Genomic DNA, 20,536 nt, shown 5'->3' with positions numbered 1-20,536 from the left:
TCTCAAATCATAATCCCTAGGCTGTAACACAGAGGATTTCCAAGCATGTAGCAGTTAAAGGAACCACACTGAGCTGGCAGTGACATCAATGACACCAAGCGGGTTAAAACCAAACACAGAGGAAGGTTAGAGTGACCAGACAGCAAATGTGAAACATTGGGATACAGGGTGGGGGGGGTAATAGGAGCCTATAAAAGAAAAAGACCCAAAAATCGGGACCGTCCCCATGAAATTGGGACAGCTGATCACCCTAAGGCAGGCAGACCCTTTCCCTCCTCATCTGTGCAAATGTAGCAGTTGCAGTTGATAAGCCAAAGTGATTAACCTGGGTGATGAGCAGTAGAGGTGAGGTACCTCCAGCATCCAGCAGGTGGCTATGCTGAATCAGGAAACCAGAAACCTTGCTGGCTTGAGTTGACAGAAGCTAAATGGCAGAAAGGCAGCCAGCTGGTAATGACTTTTAACTCCAGCTAACCTGGGGATGGGGTCCAATCAAACACCCCTTAAAGTGAATGGAAAGTTCCCCAGTGGCTTCAGCAGGAATTGAATCAAGCCCTAAGAGTGGGATTTTCAAAGTGCCTAAACCGATTAGGTGCCTAAATCCCATTGAAATCAGTGGGAGTTAAAAGCAGCAAAGAATCCTGTGGCACCTTATAGACTGACAGACGTTTTGGAGCATGAGCTTTTGTGGGTGAATACATGCATGCATCTGACGAAGTGGGTATTCACCCACGAAAGCTCATGCTCCAAAACGTCTGTTAGTCTATAAGGTGCCACAGGATTCTTTGCTGCTTTTACAGATCCAGACTAACAGGGCTACCCCTCTGATACAGTGGGAGTTAGGCACTTCTGAAAAATCCCACTTATAAGTCTAGACTTCAGCCCATCATCAGCTTCAGGATCAGAGCCCTCCATTCAGTCCCCTGTTTGGGTCTAATATTCATTCTGTGTGGCTTCTTTCATGAGTCCCACAGCTACCTAAGCGCGGGATTCATTTGTGATATAGAGTAGCACACAAACACTTATGTCTGTTTTCCACTACCTTCTGATTGTCCCATGTATAGTATTTTGGATTAAAAGACATGGTAGTGAGAAAAAAAGGAGGCTTACTGAGAAAAAAAGAGCTCCGCACTTTGAAGTTACAAGCACTAAGTGCTAACGGTAGTGGTTTCACACCACTATGCCAGTTTCTTACTGGGACGGTAGTTTATTTTGCACGACCCACCTGATCCTGAGTTTCCTTAGCAAAACCATATGAGATTTAGCAAGAAGAGTTTGCAGCTGAGTCCCTCAACCCTGTTATTTTCGATTTTCTTTCAGTGACTGCACTAAGATTGCTGAGTAGGTCGAAAGAGACACACATCAACATCATGTAGCCATCTGAATGCTAGACAGTGGAAATGTCACTGAAGGAATAGTCACATGCAATACATGATAAATTACAGTCATCTCATCATGGGCTTGATGCTCCCCAGTTTCTTGAGGGGGGGATCCCCAAGAGGATGTAGGTGTTGAGATGCTGCGCAACACAGTGTCTAATTTTTAGATGCCTAGAAAGAGTCACAGAAACAGCACTGATGTCCACAAAGCTGGGTTAGGCTCCCTATACAATGAATGGGGAGAGAATGCAAGAGACAAAAGCCAGCATGGAGTCACCAAGACTAGCCAGTTGGAGACGCTGATCTCACACTGTCTGGAGCGGTTCACAACCGTGAGTGCCAACCTCAGGCGGACCATCAAAAAGCAGGACAGACACCCCAACCTGGATGCAGGGTCTATAATTAGATTTCACCAGCCCAGTAACCAACGTGAACGCCTGAAGCAATATAACAGTCTAACCATGGAGTCACGGACAGTCCCCTGGGGGCACTCCGGTCTATCTAGCCACCCAGGCAGGCTGCATGTAGTGATCATTGGTTGTTATACATCAACGATCACAAAAAATTCAGGTTCCTCCCAGTCCCAAGAGACTTACCCCAGGTCAATTGGTACCTCAGATCTCACACTAAAGACAACACTTGTAGCCAATCCTACAGTAAACGAGTTAAGGATTCATTAACGAGGAAAAAGAAATGAGGAAGTTATTTCCAGGTTAAAGCAGGCAAACACACATACCGAACTGAGTTACAGTCTATGGTTCCAAAAGGTGACAGAGTTGTAGCAATCTGTCAGCAGTGCGAACTGACCCCGGTTGATCCTGGGGGTCTCTGCTTCTGTTTTGTAACTTCAGCCGTGTGGGAGTTCAAACAGCAAAATAGATGAAAAAAATGTTCCTGTCAGCTACTTTTATTTCCGTCTTCCAGAATTCAGGTTGATGGGAGGAGCCCTTTTGAATATAGTTTTTTCATGGGTTTGAAGGAACAATTAACAAACTCTTTGTATTGTGAAGTCCCACAATGGCCGTTTTAGTTTGGAATACCTTGTTGATACTTAGGACAGATGTTCTCAAACTGGGGGGCACAGAACGTATTCTGGACGAGGGGAGGGTGAAAAATTTTAGGGAAAAAAAACCCCTCACTGTTCACATATTACCCACAGCAATGAATAGGGGTCTACTTAAATCATGGAGAAATCACACATTTTTCACAGGTTTGCTAGGGCATAAAGAGCAAATTTTGCAGCTGTATTCCTACCTTGTATATTCCATGCTACCCTTACTTCTGTGCTGCTGCTGGCAGCAGGGCTGCCTTCGGAGCTGAGCATCCGGCCAGCAGCCACTATTCTCCGGCCGTCAACTCTGAAGGCAGCGCAGAAGTAAGGGTGGCAATACCGCAACACCCCGCCTCCCACAATAAGCTTATGATCTCCTTTTGGGTCAGGACCCCAAGTCTGAGAAATGCTGTTCTTTACATCAAAAAGAAATGATCTCATCTTCAGAGAAAAGGGGGGGTCTCCAGATAGCTGTCTCAAGCACCCAAACCAGGATGGACTTGCTCTGCTCCGAAAAACAGACGCAGCTCTCCCTCTAGTAACAACAGCGTGATACCAGTAAGAAGTATCTCACTTAAAATTTACATTATTGTATCCTTAATTGGCCCTGTTTGAATCAGTGCCTCACTGTTGTTAATATTTAGGGAGAGTTGCAGGTTGATTTTTTTAAATAAGTACATGCACCTGTGTGGCGGGAGGAGGGGCATAATCTACTACGGACACAAAGAAGGGGGAGGGCGATCAACTACGTTTGAGAACCACTGATTTAAGAGACGACCCCTCCTGACTAGGTTCACAGGTTCAGAGCAAACATTTTTACCAGTCTTAGAGCAAAAACTCTGTAGTCCAGTGATTCAAGCCGCTGCCTCCCAGGTGCGTGATGCTGGCTCTAGTCCGCCCCAGCTCCAAACCCTTCATTCATTATCCACAGTGGAACAGCTTCAACAGGAGAGATGGAAGGAGCAGAACATCCTATAGCTCTGTATTGGGAGCACTCTTCTGAGAGGTGGGGGAGTCCCCATTCAAATCCCCCCCCCCCCCTTTAGCAGAGAGGAGGGAATTGACCTTTGGTCTCCCATAGCCCAGGTGAAAGCTCTGAGCACTAAATTCTTTGTTGGGCTTCTCCTCTGAATGGAGAATGGGACCCGAACCGCTAGCCTCGGAGCACATCTGCCAGGTTAGACCCCCACAGCCGAACACTTGCTTACTCCCACTTTGTGATGTGTGGTGGGGCTTAGGCAGGAGACGAGCGGCTGGATGCCTGGAATGAGGCACCGGTGCACGTGCCCAGGGACAGAAACACAAGTGTCCAGGGAACTTTCACCCTAAAACCCAGGTGCCAAGTGAGTTTAGGCACCTCCGGGGTTCAGCAGGAGTTCTGCGGATTGCAGTGGAGCCAAAGCTGGGGTTTGGGTGCCTACAGTCAGGGACTAGCCACCTAAGTACCCTTGTCCACTCCATTAGGCCATTCTTCAAACCATACCAGGCACTGCTCCTGGCCACCCCCTCAAGCACCCCACACACACACAGCGGCACAGGACAGCAGTAGCTGTGCTTCTGTTTGCCTCCTGGGCTTCCATTGCTCTGCTCAGCTTCCAACACCTTCCAAGCTGAGGGGACTTAGCCCTCCGGCCAGGTCACACAAGATGGGACATGAAATTCTTCCCTTCCCTCGGGGAGGCCCTGACAGGCAGCAGCTTTCCCTGGCTCCTGGCCCTAGCCAGCCTTCCAGACCCCACCGTGAGCTCAATCCATACTCTCCAGCTATTCTGGGCCCTCCTTTAGCTCTGGCCTTGGTGCCAGACACCAACTTCAGGTGCCATGGAGCAGGGCTGGCTGGGCACCCAGCAGCCAAGTAACCCTTTCCTGGCTCATGTGCAGTTCTAAACAATGTTTTCTTGTCTTCTATGGATTCCTTTGTCGCATATGGACAGAGCACACGTGGGGCTGGCAGCAGGTCCATTTTTGTCCTCAGTTATGCCAACTCCACTAATTATGCATAGTAGAACCACTCATTATAGCCATCCTCAAATCTAAGGCAGCTGTGTTATTACCGATTTCCCACAAACAGCACCTTCTGCCTGTCTAAGGCCCCAGTCCCGCAAAGACTTAAACGCATGCCTATCTACACGCTCTGTGAGTAAACCCATTGACTCTAATACAACACTGCAAACTTACGTCTGGGCAGGATCAGAACCCAAAGGGTTTCTAGGGCCTAGAGGTGTAGGCTGGGATTTTCAAAGGAGCCCAATTTCATAGCCTAGGTGCAGTATTTCCACATGAAGTGTCTGGTGACTTTGCTGAGGAGTTTTTAATGTCGTAATATCCTTAAGGTGCATAGAGTCGTAAACCGCAATGGCACGTGGGTGTTTATTGTGCTTACACGCACAATAGAAACTATTTAGTGACACAGCTGTGGTGCTCACTCACAGATCCAGCTCTCAAAGGATGGGGATCATGCTGATTACATAATAAAACAGGCATATTTCTTGTATGAGGTGCAAAGGATGCTGAAAGAATGTGCTGGGGCCCAACAAAACAATACATTCCCTCCCTGAAATAATTAAGCAATAAAACCCAAGATGTGCTGCTATTTTTGGCACATGCCTCCAGCTGTGTTGGGAAATACACCTTGGATTGCTTGCGAATTGTTGGTATATACCCAGTGTAAGAGCCCTTCCTAGTCAGTTCCTCTGGCGAGAAGCAGATGAAATCTTCATCTGTCATTCAGGGATTATAAAGCCAGAAGGCATCAGCGCGATCATTTAGTCTGACCTCCTGCGTAACACAGCGCTAGGCCTTCTCTGACTTGATTCCTGTTTGAACTAGAAAAAACATCCCATCTTGAGTTAAACATTTCCAGAAATGGAGAACGCACCACAACCCTTGGTAAATTGTTCCAATCACCTTCACTGTTAAAAAATTGCCCCTTATTTTTAGTGTGAATTTGTCTCCCTTCTAGCCATTGGTTGCAGTCAAATGCCTGCTCAATGACACTAGCGCAAAACAAGCATCCGTGCAGCACCTGGGGATGTTCTACTCACCTTTGTAATGCTGCACAATCAGGAACAGGAAGAATTTACCTGGGCTCATTTCCACTGTCTACTAAAAATTCCCTCTGCAGTTTCAGTTTCAGTGGAACTAGTCCCAAATTCTTGCATAGTGTCATTGTGTGCTGTTAAAACAACTCCAGAGACTCCACAACAGAAGTGGACATATCTCAGTAATGGATGAAACACTTTCTCGGTGATGTTTTGTAATATACACATTTGTAAAGGACTTTGGGATCTTTCAGCGTTAAAGCAGCTATTTACAAATGTAATTGATTAGTACCCTTCCTACTGGCATTACTGACACTCCTAGACACACTAGAATTTTTTAACACCATTAACATTTTAAAAAAAAAAAAGGAAGGAAGGACAAGTGTAAGTAATTTTCACTCTTCATTTAAATCATATAAACGAACAGCCCCAGGGCAGGGAGGTTATTGACTCTCATTGTGGTGTGAGAGAGACCATGAAAACTGTTAATAAATTGTACACATTTATACTAATTGCAGATCTTGGGATAAGGCATTTATTAACGTATAATTATGGATGTTTGAAGAAAGAGATGAACTAAGCTAACAAGCAGTCAGTTAGAAGATTGCTGTGACACCTGCTCAGTTCCAAGTTGTTTGATGCTCCAGTGCTACCCAGCACAAAACTGGAAGATAAAGGGAAGCTGAAGAACTCCCAGCAGCCATCTGTTGGGTTCCACTAGTTCATTTAACATCAGCAGAGGACACATGAGCCAATGGAGTATGATATAGTCAGGCAACATCAAGGTGTGACAAAGTGGGAATGTTCTTAATGTTTTCTCTGAATACTGTGTGGGTGCCTCAGTTTCCCCTATGCATTTCTTAGGTATCCAGGTGGGGGGAACAGGGTGTGTGATTGTTGCAGGGCCCAAGAGGTCCCCATGATACTGTCTGCACAGAGAATGGCCGACACTCTGGCTCCTGGCAACTAATGGCCTGGGCCCCTCCTCTACAAAGGTGCCAACGGAAGGTGTTGGAGAACAAAGAGATCAGGTGACCTCTTGGCCCGGAAAAGGAACAAAGGCAGAGGAGGAGCTGGAGAGTTGTAGTTTGGAGCTGGTGGAGAAAATGAAGGGGAGGCCAGACAGACCTCCTGGACTCCCCTAGTGCCCCCAGATGGACCTGACTGAGGGGGTCCTGTTGTCTGTACCTGCAAGACCTGTTTTGAACTGTGTTCCTGTCATCAAAATAAACCTTCTGTTTTCCTAGCTGGCTGAGGCTCATAGTGAATCGCAGGAAGCCAGGGATGCAGGGCCTGGTCTCCCCCACACTCCGTGACACAAGGTGCTTAACTTTTATCAATTTATTTATTTTAAATCTGCAGTAGGAAACACTGAGAGGTGAACTGAGGGTGAAAATCTAGGTATTTATAATTTCTCATGCTGAGATTTTGCAAAGTTGTAGATCAATAGAAATGTTTCTGGGGTTTGTTTTGTTAAATGCCACTGAAAACATTTTTTTTTTAAATGTCATCTGCAGCCTGAATGCTGTTGCATTAATCTAGTATGCAAGAGCCTGAAAGGCTAGACTATTTTTATGGTCCAAGTTCAGTGAAATGCAGGAAGCAAGCAGCCAGCAATCAATAACAGTAAAAAATAAAATGACATCTGCAAAGCAATTTCTGATTTAAAAAAATCTCAGGTTTCATTAGTAACAGAACTAAGGAAATCTGCTTTTATCATCCAATTTTTTTAAAGAGATGCTTGGGGAAATAACCCTTTATTTCCCCCTGACGAATTGTACCTGAAATGGTTACAAATAATGCTGACAATCACTGCAATTGAAAACAGAGAGAAAAGAGAGATTTATTTCTCTTTTACAGCAGCCGGTGGTCAATCAATTCCATTTGTTGTACCCATGGGAGTGCCGATTTGTCTCATGCATTTGATTAGCACAAGGACACCACTCTCAGCCTGTCAGGCATTGCTGGGGGAAGTTCACATGCATGCTTTCCCCCAGGCCTTGCAAGAGGGAGCTTGCCAGTAAGAGCAGCAGCAAAGATGCAACTGAGAGAAGGGGGAGCTGTCTGGGGTCCAAGCATGGCTTTGATCTTGGGATCACCCACTCGCCCCTGCTGGAGAAACCTTTGTAAATATCAGCAGGGGGACAAAATACACCAACAATATATATTTCCATACATGCTACTTAAAGGAGGCTCAATCAGTAACCTGAAGGGTTATAAATTTGTCCCAGTCAACTATTTTAAGCTGATAACGATCCTTTCAGCTGACCAGGTCCCCTTCATTCAGTTCAGGACAAAAGATCCAACTGTGAATTACTGCAGCCACAAGACAAGACACTAGAAGGACACTGCGAGTTTGATCTCCAGCCGAGATGCCTCCTGCAGTACCAGAGTTCAGCTATTTGAAATCAGCCTCTGAAACACAGAAAGGTTCTAGCAGCGTTATTCACATTAGACTGATGGTGGTGTTTTCCTCCTAGGGAACTAAAGGGTTCAGCTGCTCAGTGACTGCTCAGACAGCTGCTCAGTGAATCCTGGTATTGGCTTCACTATTTAATTTAATTAAACTTTTCAGGGGCCAAAACCAGTTCCTCAGCAGCAACATTGCAGCAAGATGTGCCATCAAGCCATTATTCTGGCCCACAGTGATGTGGAAGCTAGGCAGGCAAACAAAACAAAACAGGAAAGTGCTGAATTGGTACGTTCAAGATATACATACAGAGAAGTTAAATAAGAACAAAAATACTTTTGCTGAAAGATTGCAATGTAACACTGCTTTATATCTTAGCATTCTGAACAATAACACACAAAAACCCCAAATCAGAGAGAGACAAAACAGGCTGCTCCCAAAAAAAGAGAGAGACACAACTTGTCCCACTTTACTCTAAACTGGCTATCTGAAGAATTGACTCTGATCACAAGCTTCCCTACAGAGTCCCCTACCCTGTAAGCAGGATGAGTAAAAAATCCCTTAGGCTTTGAAGTGACAGTTTGCAATTTTTAAAAAGCTTTCTATCCACAATGCAAGCTCCCTCCACATGCCAAGAACCTCAGACTTCCCCTGGAGAGACACCTTCTATGCATGAGAGAGGCCCTTTCAGCCCATGGCCTGTCTGCTTTGTCAAGAAGGGGCATAAATAGTATGAATTATGATGGATTGAAGTTTTGTTTTGTTTTTTTAATTTATAAAGTGTCCCAGTTACTGGGCAAACTGTGCCTTGGGCCCCTTTCAGTCCCTCCCCAGTGCACCCCTTACATGACAGGGCTGGTTTCCTCCCTCACTTTGGGTACAAACACTGTCAGGCTGGATCTCTGGCTCACAATTGTGTTAATGACACAGAGTCAGTCTAGTTTGGGCACCACTAGGAGTTTCCCTTCGAGAGCTTGGGACATTTCTCATTTGCAGGGACCCAGAGCCAGTATCTCCAAAACAGCCCGTTGTTCGTTCATTTCTCAAAGGGACAATGCATTAGAGCAAAGTGCCCCTCAGCTCAGCTGAGTCCATCTCTGGCCTGTTTACAAGTCCCTGTGTCTCCCTGTTCCTCTGGGTAGCAGTCAGACCCTCAGCTTTTCTCTGACACATGCTTGGTAGCTTCTCCTAGCTCCCCTCTCCTCCCTTCCTATCACACTCCTCCTCTCCCTTTTTCAGGGCCTTTAGGTCTCTTTTGATCGAGGCATGGCCTTGAGAGGGGGCTGTCTTATCTTCACCATTGCTCCTGGCCTGCAGGTTTCTGCATTTACAGCCTCCTCTGATTTAACTCCGTCCTGCCTGGCCAAACACACAGAGGCCCGCACACATGATCTGAACAGTAACAGGGCTATTTCCCAGTTGGGCACATGGGGAATCAACTCGGACCATCTTTGAATGCCAGATTTTTTACCGTGGCCAGATTGGACACCTGGTCACTAGCACTGAGACCGAGAATGCTGGCCTCAGCTCACTTACTCTACAGAGCCCCAGGGTGGACACTTTCAATCCACGTGTTTGAAACCACAGGAGAGGGGAAAAAAACAAAAAACTATAGATCCTACCATGTGGGAGGGATTTAAAGGAGGGCACCAGGTACTCCTGATCTTATGAGCCATCAAGGCCTGTCTGACACCTAGTTTCCATGCTGACTGAAGGAGATTACCATGCACTGAAACAAACCATGCAAACTATTTAATGGCTATAATCCTGCAGGAGGACAAAGATGTCGAATGATGACCTGACTCAAAGAGGATGTTGTGCACTCATTTGTTTTGCTCCCCAGGGCCTCTGAAGATCCATCTTGTGTACAAGGCGGGGGCATCCCCCTGCACACTTGGACGCAATAGCTAACTTATTACACGCGCATGCTGGAGGATTCAAGATTGGCCTGCTGTGCATTTGCTGAACTGTCACGGGGCGTCAGCTGTTGTGGGTTCTCTGCTTTGCAGTTCGGCAATGTGTCGTCTCTATGGTCCACTGGGTGGCAGTGGCTCCCAGGCTATACTGGGTGTTGTGGTCTGTTTGCAAAGGTTTGGTTTTGTAAAGCTCTGGTCTGGTTGCCACTGGTGGAAACCAGGAAAGGGCCAAGATTGACTGGAACCGATGCTAGAGAGGGCAGGGGCGAAGAGCAGCACTAAAACCCTGGACACCTCTGCGGGGCCTGGGGAACTAGCTCAATTATTGCGTTTCTTTCTGTAGTGGCTAGGAACCAGCCAGCCTTGGAGCCCCATTGGGCTGGGTGCTAAACAGACACAGGCGAGTAGCAGACACTGCTCCAAAAAGTGAACCGTCTAAAGCCAGACAGAGTGCAGGGGGCAGCGAGGGAACACACAGCCGATCAGGGTGATGGCGGGAAGCTCCGCTTGTTGGGGTGGATTTCGTTAGGAGGGGATGATGAGCGATACGAGACCCACAGCTGGGAAGGGAAGGGAATTGTTGTCAGCCTGTTTACAGCCCTTTGGCCAAGACTTTCAAAAGTGCTAGTGAGTCCAGGGCCCAAGCTAAGCGCCTTTAACAAGAGCCTGATTTTCAGAGGGCAGCGGCTCAGCCCCTCCTGACAACCCCTTTAAGGCATCCCATGTTGGGCCTCCAGAAGTGGAAGCACCCCCCAACCTCATGTAGGAACTTTTGAAACCTCAGGACCCGTTTCCGTTAGCACCCGTTTCACTCGGATGCCTAGTGAAGCCTTAGGCAACGGGATGTCTTGGTTAGACTCAGAATTCCCACCCCCTTTAACTGAGGTGGGAGAGGTTACAATACATTTCTCCAAGGCAGACCAAAAAGCCCTCCCATGAATCCAGGGGAGACGAGGTCTGACGATATTAATATTTCTGAGGTAATTAACAAGCAAGAGAAAAAACCCTTTAGGTTCCAGAACTATAGCCCCATAACGTACAGGGGATTGTGGGGGGAGGGATGGGGAATTTTTATACATCATCAAGAAGCAAAACAGACTTGGACTAATCATTTCCCAGCTCCGGGCCTCAGTTTCCCCATTTGTAAAACAGGGAGGATGTTATTTACCCTCTTGATGAGGTTTCTGCAGCTTACAGATGCGACGTGCTAGGTAAGAATGACGTATTAGGGAGATGATCACTATTAAACTCAAGCACAAACCCAGTGCTTTGTAGGTCACAGCTGATCAGAGTGATGAAGATAGACAGACTATGGCCAGTCTAAAGCATCCCTTATCATGCCCATTGCACAGTAAGCATCACCGAACCATTAAAACTCAGATCACCTTAACAAGCTGCCCACACCGCTCCCATTTCTATTTGTAACTGGAAGTCTGGGGGTTCTGTTATCTGCTCGCTGGCTCAGTGCTATCAAGTACAATCCGCACAATGAAGTGATTTATCACTGGGCGTTGTCGCTCCCTGCTGAGGTACAAACAAAGCTCTCTGTCTATCCCTCCTGCTACAAGCAGCTATTAAGGTATGTTTGGCTGAGCCGAGTTATAAAAACAGGTTGGCAAATACTTGGGGGCTGTGATTCTGCTCTTCCATGGGCTGCGCCCTGGATACCGCCTGGCCCAAACGTGACAGTTCGCTGGGCCCTGGTGTCTGCCGAAGAAGTCCAGTCCCCCCCGTGTGGGTACGGAGTGCAGAGAGCCCTTTGCACACTTGGAAAGAGGACAGGGAGAACGCTGGTGCTTCCTCTACCTGTGGGACGTTCTGGACCCATGAGGCCATCCACTGTGGGTGTGGCACAGGCCCCGGCCCCATTCTGCATCAGCTGGCAGTGCAGGGATGGTACAGGGGACAGGGCTTGCTGCACCTCCAAAAGCTGAAGCGGGGGAAGCAACGCTCAGCCCCCAGTTCCTACCCTCAGCCGGCAGCAGCTTTTGCAGCGTGAAGGTTCACCGTGCACCTGCCAGGCTATACCCAGGAATCCTTTCACCCTGCTCAGAAATGCAGCCACCTCTGGGGAGGGACGTCATAGCCACACAGCAGCACCACACGCCTCCCTTTTTCACAACGGCCTCCTGGGCAACTCCTCGTTGTGGTGTAATGAACGGGGGTGGGTTAGCACAGCAGCCTGGAGGCAAGGCAGAGCTGATTGCTAGGAGACCAGGTACTGCAGGCAGGGTGATAGGAGAGAAGAACCCACTTACACTTGTTTGGTCACTGCGGGAATGTATAGACCAAGACCGAGATCCTCAAAGGCACCTAAATACCACTGAGGGGCTGGGCCCACAGGCCGAATTTCTCTTGTGGGTGGGAAGGGGAGGACACGTGTATATTAAGAAGCTGCAGCTGCTTACACCAGGGCTAAACATGACCCCCTGGCTCTGACTGGCCTCTCCCTAGCTCCTTGTCCCCTGTGTCTCCCCCACATTCTGCACATGGGATAAGTAACACCAGAGAGCTCAGGGCAGGGAGGAATCTGTCCCTGTATCTCACCACCTTCCACTTAGAGAAAGCCTCAAGGTGGAGAGTTAATATTGGCCGCATCGCCAACACCAAGAGTTCAAACGGCATCAATCAAAAACGACCCCATTGGCTTCCAAAGTCACGAGTGTGGCTTTGAGATGTTGGAGGAGAGCGTTACCAGTTGGCCCACCGACCCATCGGACCCTTCGTCCCACAGTACTTGGTGACAAAGAAGAAAAGAAACCCCTTTCGATTTATGTTCAGACACTTTTCACCCAGGGCTCTCAGAGCAGTCACAAGGACGTGGCCTTCAGACCATCACGGCCTGGTCCTGTCCCGTAAATAATTATTTTCTGCTCAGTCAGGTGATCCGACACGGCGCCCTGTCGTATACTCATAGACTAAGGTCAGAAGGGACCATTATGATCATCTAGTCTGACCTCCTGCACAATGCCGGCCACATAATCTCACCCACCCACTCCTGTAACAAACCCCTAACCTACGTCCAAGCTACTGAAGTCCTCAACTCGTGGTTTAAAGACCTCAAGGTGCAGAGAATCCTCCAGCAGGTGACCCGTGCCCCATGCTGCAGAGGAAGGCGAAAAACCTCCAGGGCCTCTGCCAACCTGCCCTGGAGGAAAATCCTTTCCCGATCCCAAATAGGGCGATCGGCTAAACCCTGAGCGTGCTGAAGTGTCATCTGAGCAGAGACAGACAAAGGCCAGCAGAAGCAGTAAGTTCTTATGCTGGTGTGTCAGCCCAGGGTTTCTCTACCTTTCCCATGTTGCTCCCCGCTAGGATCCACCCCCCGGCCAGCTGGGACACAATATGACAAGGACCGGGCAGCATCAACCCCCCAAACCCTTGCAGGGGTCACAACCCCAGGGTGCAGCTCGACCAGCGCTGGGCCCCAGGGAGAGGGCACACGTGGGCGGTTCCACCCCTGCAGACGGAAATGACAGCACTGGCCAGGGACTGGAGCGTGACCTTCAGCTCCGCCTGCCCCAGGACATGGGCTGGCCTCCTCTGCCTCAGAGTTCATGGGGCCTGGCACAGCCATCGACCTCCCTCGTTCCCACCAGCCCCACCTGAGTCCCAACTCTAAAGGCAGCGACGCTGGCACTTTAAGAGCTGATTGGCGGGTGCTAGCGCCAGGCAGGGCCTTCCTCAGCAGCGGTATAATCGCTGCGCTCTAGACTTTGGCCTTGGCAAGAGCTGGCAGCCCCGTCCCTGGTTTCAGCGCAGCGGCACCTTGGATTCTCCAGTTAGCTGAGCTGTGCAATTTCTTATCGGCCGCCGAGAGTCCCAAAGGTGCCGCCTGCAGAAACAGCCTGCAAAGCTTCCTGCAGCTGCAACAAGCCCAAAAACCAGCCTCCGGCTGCATCTAGCCCCAGAGGTAGGCGGGTGGCAGTCGGGCTGCAGCTCCTCCCAGGCCAGGCAGGGGCTCTGCTCCAGCCAGGTGCAATCAGAGCCAGTACTTCAAGTCTGGCCAGATTCTCCCTAGGTGTGGAAACATTTGAGGACAGCAAGATAGCAAGGCCCCCACCCAGCCCCAGGCTTCCTTGGCAGCTAGTAACACCGCGTGGTGTAAGTGGTCTCAAAAGTCTAGGATGCCGCCCAGATGCTGTGGTGATGGGCACCAAACAGATACCTGGAGTAATAAATACAGGTATTGAATTAATTGTGAAAATAATAGTGTATTCAACAGTACTAGTGAGGGGAACAAGGCAGGATGGGGGCACTGGCCTGCATCCCGGGGCTCTCTCTGGCTTTCCCCAGGAACGTGCTGTCAGCGGTGCCTGGCTCACTTAGATTTGGCTTGACCCAGGTGTTTGCCAGCCTGGGTGCAGCCCAGTTCCACCCATAGCATAGAGCACCCCCTGCACCGCAGTCTCAGACAGAGCTGGGCCATCATGCAGCTCAGAGGCTCAGTCCAACCCCATGGGAGGGCCCATCTGCACTGAGGGGGCTGGGTTTTACCCATGTCAGGTGACAAGCAGGTGGTAACTAGGTTTCTCTCTGTCTGTGATAGCCTGGCCCCGGTACCGTAGTCTGCTTTCTCTGCTAGCCCCATTTGCAGATCAGGAATGGAGGCCCAAAGAGCTTACAGCTCAGATCTGCAAAGGGATTTAGGGTCCTGATTCCTGGGAATTTCAACAGAAGTTAGGAACCTAAATACCTTGGGGTATCTGGGCCTCGGTGAGTCACTCCAGGGAGCCTTCGACAGAGCAGGGACACGAATCCGGGTCTCCAATGGCCCATGCTACCATCCTCCCCCCAAGGCCAGCTGTACTCATGTTCCCCAGCACAGCCTGAGAAAGGTCTGCCCCAAGCCCGGTTTTATAACAACCTTCCTGTTCCCAGTGGTCAGGAAGACTCATATGGGCCTGAATCCAAGCTCTGGCCCCAAACAGCCGGGCTCTGGATCAGAACAGAGCAGCTTGTGCCCATTTTCCTGTCAGAACCCAGAAAGGTTCCCACTGCAAGGGCTTGTCTGCTTGGAAGCAAGGAACAGGATGTTAAGCATCCAGTGTAGATAAGGCATGTTGTGTTTAATGCTATAGAAGCTGGTCATGGGTGAACCCTACCAGATCCATAGGGTAACCCCTGAGCAGATAGCGTGATGTTAAACCTGACTTGTCCCTGTCTGCACCGTTAACGTGACTCCTCAAGGTCGTGTTCTAACGTGACCTCATTGTCTACTGAGGAGAAAGTGCTGGGGTGCCCAGGGCCTTGCAAACGGTGCCCTTGAAAGCTACCCGGCTGACTCAAGGGTTTAGATTAGAGCCCTGGCCCTGGACAACGTATCAGCTCCTTGCCGGGAAGCAGCATCTCTTGAGCTACTCCCAGGTAGCACCAATTCCCTGGAGCGCCGACGGGGCTTTAGCCTACCAGCAACTGTGGCTTTTGCATTCCTATGTGGGCAAAGTTTTCAGTGGAGACAGACACAGTTGTGCTCAAGAGCAAAGCCCAGAGCCCCCGGCGAAAAGATGCTGGTGGGGGGTACGCCTGCCATCAAGGATTGGCCTGTCCAGTTCTGCCAGAACATGGATCTGCAGCTTCTCCAGCTGGAGTGGGACTTCCCCAGACCCACTGCACAATCATGAGCACGGAAGGCAAGCTACAACTCAGCTTCACAAGATGCCCAGAGACTCTGTTTTCACTTTAGGATAAAGCAGGGATTGAACTTCCCCTGCCAGCTCAATCCACGGCCCTTCCAGTGCCCCAGCCCTGGAGGGGAACGAGCTTACAGCAGCCGAGGTGCCGGGTTCTGCAGTATGGGAACGGGCCTGGGAGGGGACTGCAGCAGGACGACATGGCTTAGCTGACCCCAGCCTTGCTCTCTGACCCTTCTTCCGGCCCTTCTGAGACCCCAGAAGTGTGGCTCTCTGCCCCCGTTAAGGGCTGAACATGCCCCCGCCCCTGCTGATCTAGGGAACAAAGGCACTCTCAGGATTCGAGCCCAGCTCTCCTGCAGTGCAGCGAAGAGCTTGGGCCATGAAGCTACTGGACCTGCACACAGCTCCATGGCTGGACGCTCAGCTCTGAGTACCCCCTGGGAAGGAGAATAAGCCCGGAGGGGTGAAAATCACCCTATGGGGCCCCCGCTCCATTCCAGCAGCAGACTCCTAGATTCCCAGGTCAGGAGGGACCTTCTATCTAGCCTGACCTAGTCTAGATCTCTCTGATCTTCTATCCAGTCTGACCTAGAAGGTCAGATAGTTAAATAGATCTAGTTGGCCCTCCTGCATAATGCTGGCCCTAGGATGCAGGGAGGCGGAGGGAGGCCTGCATTTCACCTGCCTTCCACAAGCAGGGCTTTCCTTGCCCTCTCTCCAGTACCGAATAGGGCCAAGCAAATCACTGAGTACAGAATCTGCAGATCAAGTTATTTCATTGGTGCCAGATGGGGCTTTGAACTGGGCTAACCGTGGTGGAGGCAGGCTGGGGGCATTACAGGGCCCCTTTCCCCATCAGCCAGGAGGGGAGAGCCCCAAAAAGCCCTTCGAATAGATTACAACTGCCTCAATGCTCTTCGGTCCTGGGCTGATTGGTTCCTGTTACTAACACTTCTCCCTGGCTCTCTTCCACTTACAATGGTCGTCTCTGCTTTACCCCATAGTGCTGCGAGCATCCATCCAAGTTGACTTTGGGGCTGCTCAGCTGCACCATTCCTAAGCTGAGAATTGGTAAATCCAAGACCCTGCCTCCCTCCTCTGCTGCCAAGCGGGGAGTTGGTTTAGCCTGCAGCCCCCAGAGCGATTAAACTTATTGCTGCAGATAAATCGGCAGAGGCACTTGTGCCTCGGCCTCTGAGGAGCCAGGCCTGCAAAGAAGGCAGCTACCGCGGCATGGGAATAATTGCGATCTCACCTGGCCAGATGCCACAGCGATGGGAATGGTTGGAGAACGTGGATGGAGAGAGATCAGCAGCTTGCCTGGTGTAGTTGGTGCCACGTGACTGACCTGCAACAGGCTCCTTCCTTTTTCGCCAACCCCTGTAGAGACCCCAGGACCGACCGGGACCCTGACTTCCGGCAGGTCAGCCTGAATCCATCCCTGGCCAGACCCCACTGAAGTTGGTGCCAACTCACCAGGGTGGAGTCTGGCCTTGCACTGAGCAGCCAGGTACAGGTTCACGTGCTGAAGCCAAGGAACTTCTGCCATCTCAGGCTGAGCAGCAAGGCCAAATGTTCCAGGACAGTTTCTAGCCCCGATGCAGGATTCCCGCTCCACCCCTGGCTGAAGTCGATCTTGGTGGAGCAGGACTCAGACTTGCTAAGCCAGCTGGCCAGTGCCCATGCTCTGTCCTCCTGTAGAGCAGCACCCGTGCCTCAGAGCGCTGGCGCTTGCCCAGGAGCTTGGTTACAGCCTGGGGAGGGAGGTCAATAGACAGCCCATTTCAGGAGGGCACTGGGGCAGCTGCAGGCATGGAAGAGGAGCCTTGTTTGGGGTGCCCATCCTGACACACCTTGGGCCTAATTTTCAGTGGTGCTGGGCATCTGCCCCTGAAGCCAGCTAGTGCTGCGGGTGCCCCACCCCTCCAAACACCAGCCCCCAAAGAGCTTCTAGTTCAGTGGTTCTCAACCTATTTACTGTTGTGGGTCCCATGGGCAGCTGTCTATGTGGGACACAACCACACCCCATACACACTCCCTGGGTGGCCCTGAGGATGTCACAGGGGCCACAGCTGTGCGCGGATTGGGCTGCGAGTGGCCCACGGGTCGCAAGTTGAGAACCACTGCTCTAGTTGGGACAGACAGAGACAGAGGCACCCACCATCAGAGGGCACTTGGGAACCAAGTCTCAGACCCCCAAAGGCTTCCAGGCACCTAACTCCCATTGAAACCAGTAGGATTTAGGTGCTGCAACACTTCTGCAGATCTGGGCCAAGCACATCAGCAGTGGTGGAGCTGGGATCCGAAGTCAAACTCCCTCCCCTGTCCTCAGGCCACGCTGCTGCCCAAAGGTGGGCTCAGGTATTGAGATTGGTTTGTCGGGGTGCAGAGGGGATTGGGGTTCCCAGCCATCCAGGAAAGGAGGGGTTGAGGGAAGGAGAGAGAGAGAGAGAGAGACCCTCCTGTGCCCCACCCCTACTTTAAGCAAACCTTGGTTCTCACCTTGAGGGAAAAGCTGTTAAACCAAAGGGCCAGATGGGAGCTGGTAGCGAGGCTCAGCCCACACCTGGCAGTGCCCCAGCCAGGGACTCCATGCAAAGATTGAGGAGAAGCCACTGCAGATAACTGTGCAAACTGTCCTTCGCCGGGAGCTGTTATCATGCCAGGAGTGGGAGAGGCAGAGAGAAAAGGCAGCCAAGGTGGCCTTGAGCTCTTGCCTGGAATAAACAAGCAGTCCTGTCCCCACCCAGCTGGTCGGCCGGCTAGGGGAACTGGCTCAGAGCCCTGTCACAGCCCCAGAACCGCTTCAGCTAGCTCAGCATGGCCCCACCCATGGGCCCGGCTCAGCAGAGCCTCCGCTGAGGTCACAGCTCTGGGGTTAGCCCCACCATGCTGCAATGCTGCTGCCCTGGTTGTCCCCAGCGACCCTCACATCTGAGCTGAGCAGCGGGATGAAGGGTCCCTCGCGCTGACAGGGCCGGGGTCCCAGAGGGAACAACGCAGGGGGAGGGGGAGTCCCAGCAAGTTGGAGGAGATGCCATAGCAAAGTCCTGAGTCTCAGAACTCAGGAGTGGGGCAGGAACCAGCTTTCCCATTCCACCACCACCACCACCCCCCGCATTCCCATTCTCCATGAGGAGGAAACCGAGACCCTTCGAATGTGCGTGGAAAGAGAACAGCCCCAGAGCAGCCAGGAACCCTGTGGTTAGGGAAGAGGAGCTGCTCTGGGGTCCCACTCTCTCCCCTCTACCAGGAACTCCACCCTGGACCTGAGAAACCTTCCCAACACACGTTTCATCCAGACAAACCCTGTCTCATGAAAAGTTTCAGTCTCAACTTATCAGAAATCCCTGACCAAAGCCCCAGTCCCACTCAGTTCTCGTGGCTGGAAGCTGGGGGTGACGCTTGTCCCTAGGAGTCAGGTTTTACCCGGTTACAATTAAGCCAGGTAATTAGGCTGAAATATTTATTGACTGAGAGGCAGCGTGGTCTAGGGGGCAGAGAACCACCCCGGGACTCCAGAGATCTGGATTTGTTCCCGGCTCTGCCAGTGACTGATTGTATGACCATAGGCAAGTCACTTCACCTGCCTCCATTTCCCCACCCACCCTTTGGCAGTTTAGATTGCGATCACATTGGGGCAGCTGCTGTGTATTCTGTGCGCATTGAGCACCAGGCACTCTGGGTCCTGCACGCAGCTGGGGTCTCTAACTGTTACTGGGAGGCCAGTGATATTTAATAAACCTCCATGGTGATAGGCACCATCCCAAGCTCTGGGGCCTGACCATGCATTTAAAAACCACAGTACCAGCACGGATCCCAGACACACAACTCTCAGACCCCAGCACTGCCAGATTGTCTCCCCCACCCAGCTGATCCTCAGTCACATAATGCAGCAGCTTGGGACCCCTCCCCACAGCCCTACCCCCCTGGCAGCTCAGACCAACAGGCTTTGCAGCATACCTGGAAAGTCAAGACTCCAAGCTTGGGTGGGGGAGTATCCATACCTCGGAGAGGCTCCAGCAAGCCCCCCTCCCCTTTTGATTTAACAGGTCACTTATGACACAGGGAGAAATGCAGCCTTAACTGCCTTGGGACCTGCCTATTTCACCTCCTTAACTTCCTCTTGCAATTCCAAATTAGCTTCTTGTCCTGTGGCCCGGTGCCGCTGTGCCCCGTTCATTAGTGGCCATGTTTCACCCTGGCCTAAGAAGGTGCTACACAGGTCCTGAAGCCACCCCCACCCCGCAAAGGGGCTGGAGTCACACAACAGCTTGTAGGGGGGATGGGGTCAGGCACAGCATTCAGTGCTGCTCTTATCAGCGGCTAGCAGCTGAGCCCTTGCACACAGCTCACTGCGGATAAAAGCTGTTATCCTAGAGATGCTGGCAAAGTCCCGGTCAGCAAACAGCCCCTCAGCCCAGGAGCTGCAGGAATCCAGCACCTCCCTCAGCAACAGGAAGTCTCAGCAGCTTGGTTCTTTAAGCCCGTTCCCTAGAGCCAAGCCTTTGCCACCCTCCGCAGATACCTGCTTCCTTACGCAGTGAGTTGAAGGGGATAGGCACAGATCTCGCCCTCGCCAGGAGGGATGCTCCGAGAAGGCGATGCTGCTCCAGCCTGAGCCCCTCCTAACCCTAGGCAGTGCTGGGAGCACGGCCTGACCTGTTCCCAGGCAAGTTGGCTTGGGGGGGGCTTGTGAATTTTACAACCACAAGAAGTCCCATTGCTGGACCTCAATGAATGTCACATCCTTACCCTATACAAAGACCACATGCTTAACAGAGCTTGACTGTTTCGCTCCACTGGGCCTTGGGCAGATCCCACCCGACTCAGAGGGCTAAGGCGTGGGAGCGGGGGGCTCATTGGCTTTTGATCAGATGTATGGCACCTCCTCCTGGTCCCTCCCGCCCCAGACATGCACATAGGCATATGCAAGTTTCCAATTTGGCTCCTGCGAATGGGTTATGCCCAGGAATTCGAGAGCTGCTGTGTCTGACCACTCAGGCCAGCAATGAAGACAAAATTCAAAAGGCAGTAGAAACCGGAGTGAAACAAACTCACTTAATATTCCCCTGAACGCTCCTGTCTTGTTAGGCTGTGGGC

General features: G+C 51.1%; 1 protein-coding gene and 1 long non-coding RNA gene across 5 annotated transcripts in view; both read right to left on the bottom strand.

The window, feature by feature from the left end:
- PHACTR4 (phosphatase and actin regulator 4) overlaps positions 1 to 19,635 on the bottom strand; it is a 126,835-nt gene extending 107,200 nt beyond the window's left edge. For all 4 annotated transcript variants that reach the window (XM_075060773.1, XM_075060774.1, XM_075060775.1 and 1 more), the window contains exon 1: positions 19,397 to 19,635. In XM_075060773.1, coding sequence (XP_074916874.1) covers positions 19,397 to 19,438 — 42 coding nt within the window. In that variant the 5' untranslated portion in view covers positions 19,439 to 19,635. The remainder of the gene's footprint in view (positions 1 to 19,396) is intronic.
- On the bottom strand, positions 5,837 to 12,710 carry LOC142045931 (uncharacterized). The gene is made up of 2 exons (XR_012654852.1): positions 12,345 to 12,710; positions 5,837 to 10,357 (listed from the first exon to the last, which is right to left on the bottom strand). It is a non-coding gene; the product is annotated as an uncharacterized LOC142045931 (long non-coding RNA).
- Positions 19,636 to 20,536: the final 901 nt, after the last annotated feature.

Source organism: Chelonoidis abingdonii, chromosome 25 (genome assembly GCF_003597395.2).
Source record: "Chelonoidis abingdonii isolate Lonesome George chromosome 25, CheloAbing_2.0, whole genome shotgun sequence".
In the NCBI taxonomy this organism is placed as follows: Eukaryota; Metazoa; Chordata; order Testudines; family Testudinidae; genus Chelonoidis; species Chelonoidis abingdonii.
The sequence above is the reverse complement of the archived record's forward strand: the minus strand, read 5'-3'. Positions and strand labels throughout refer to the sequence as shown.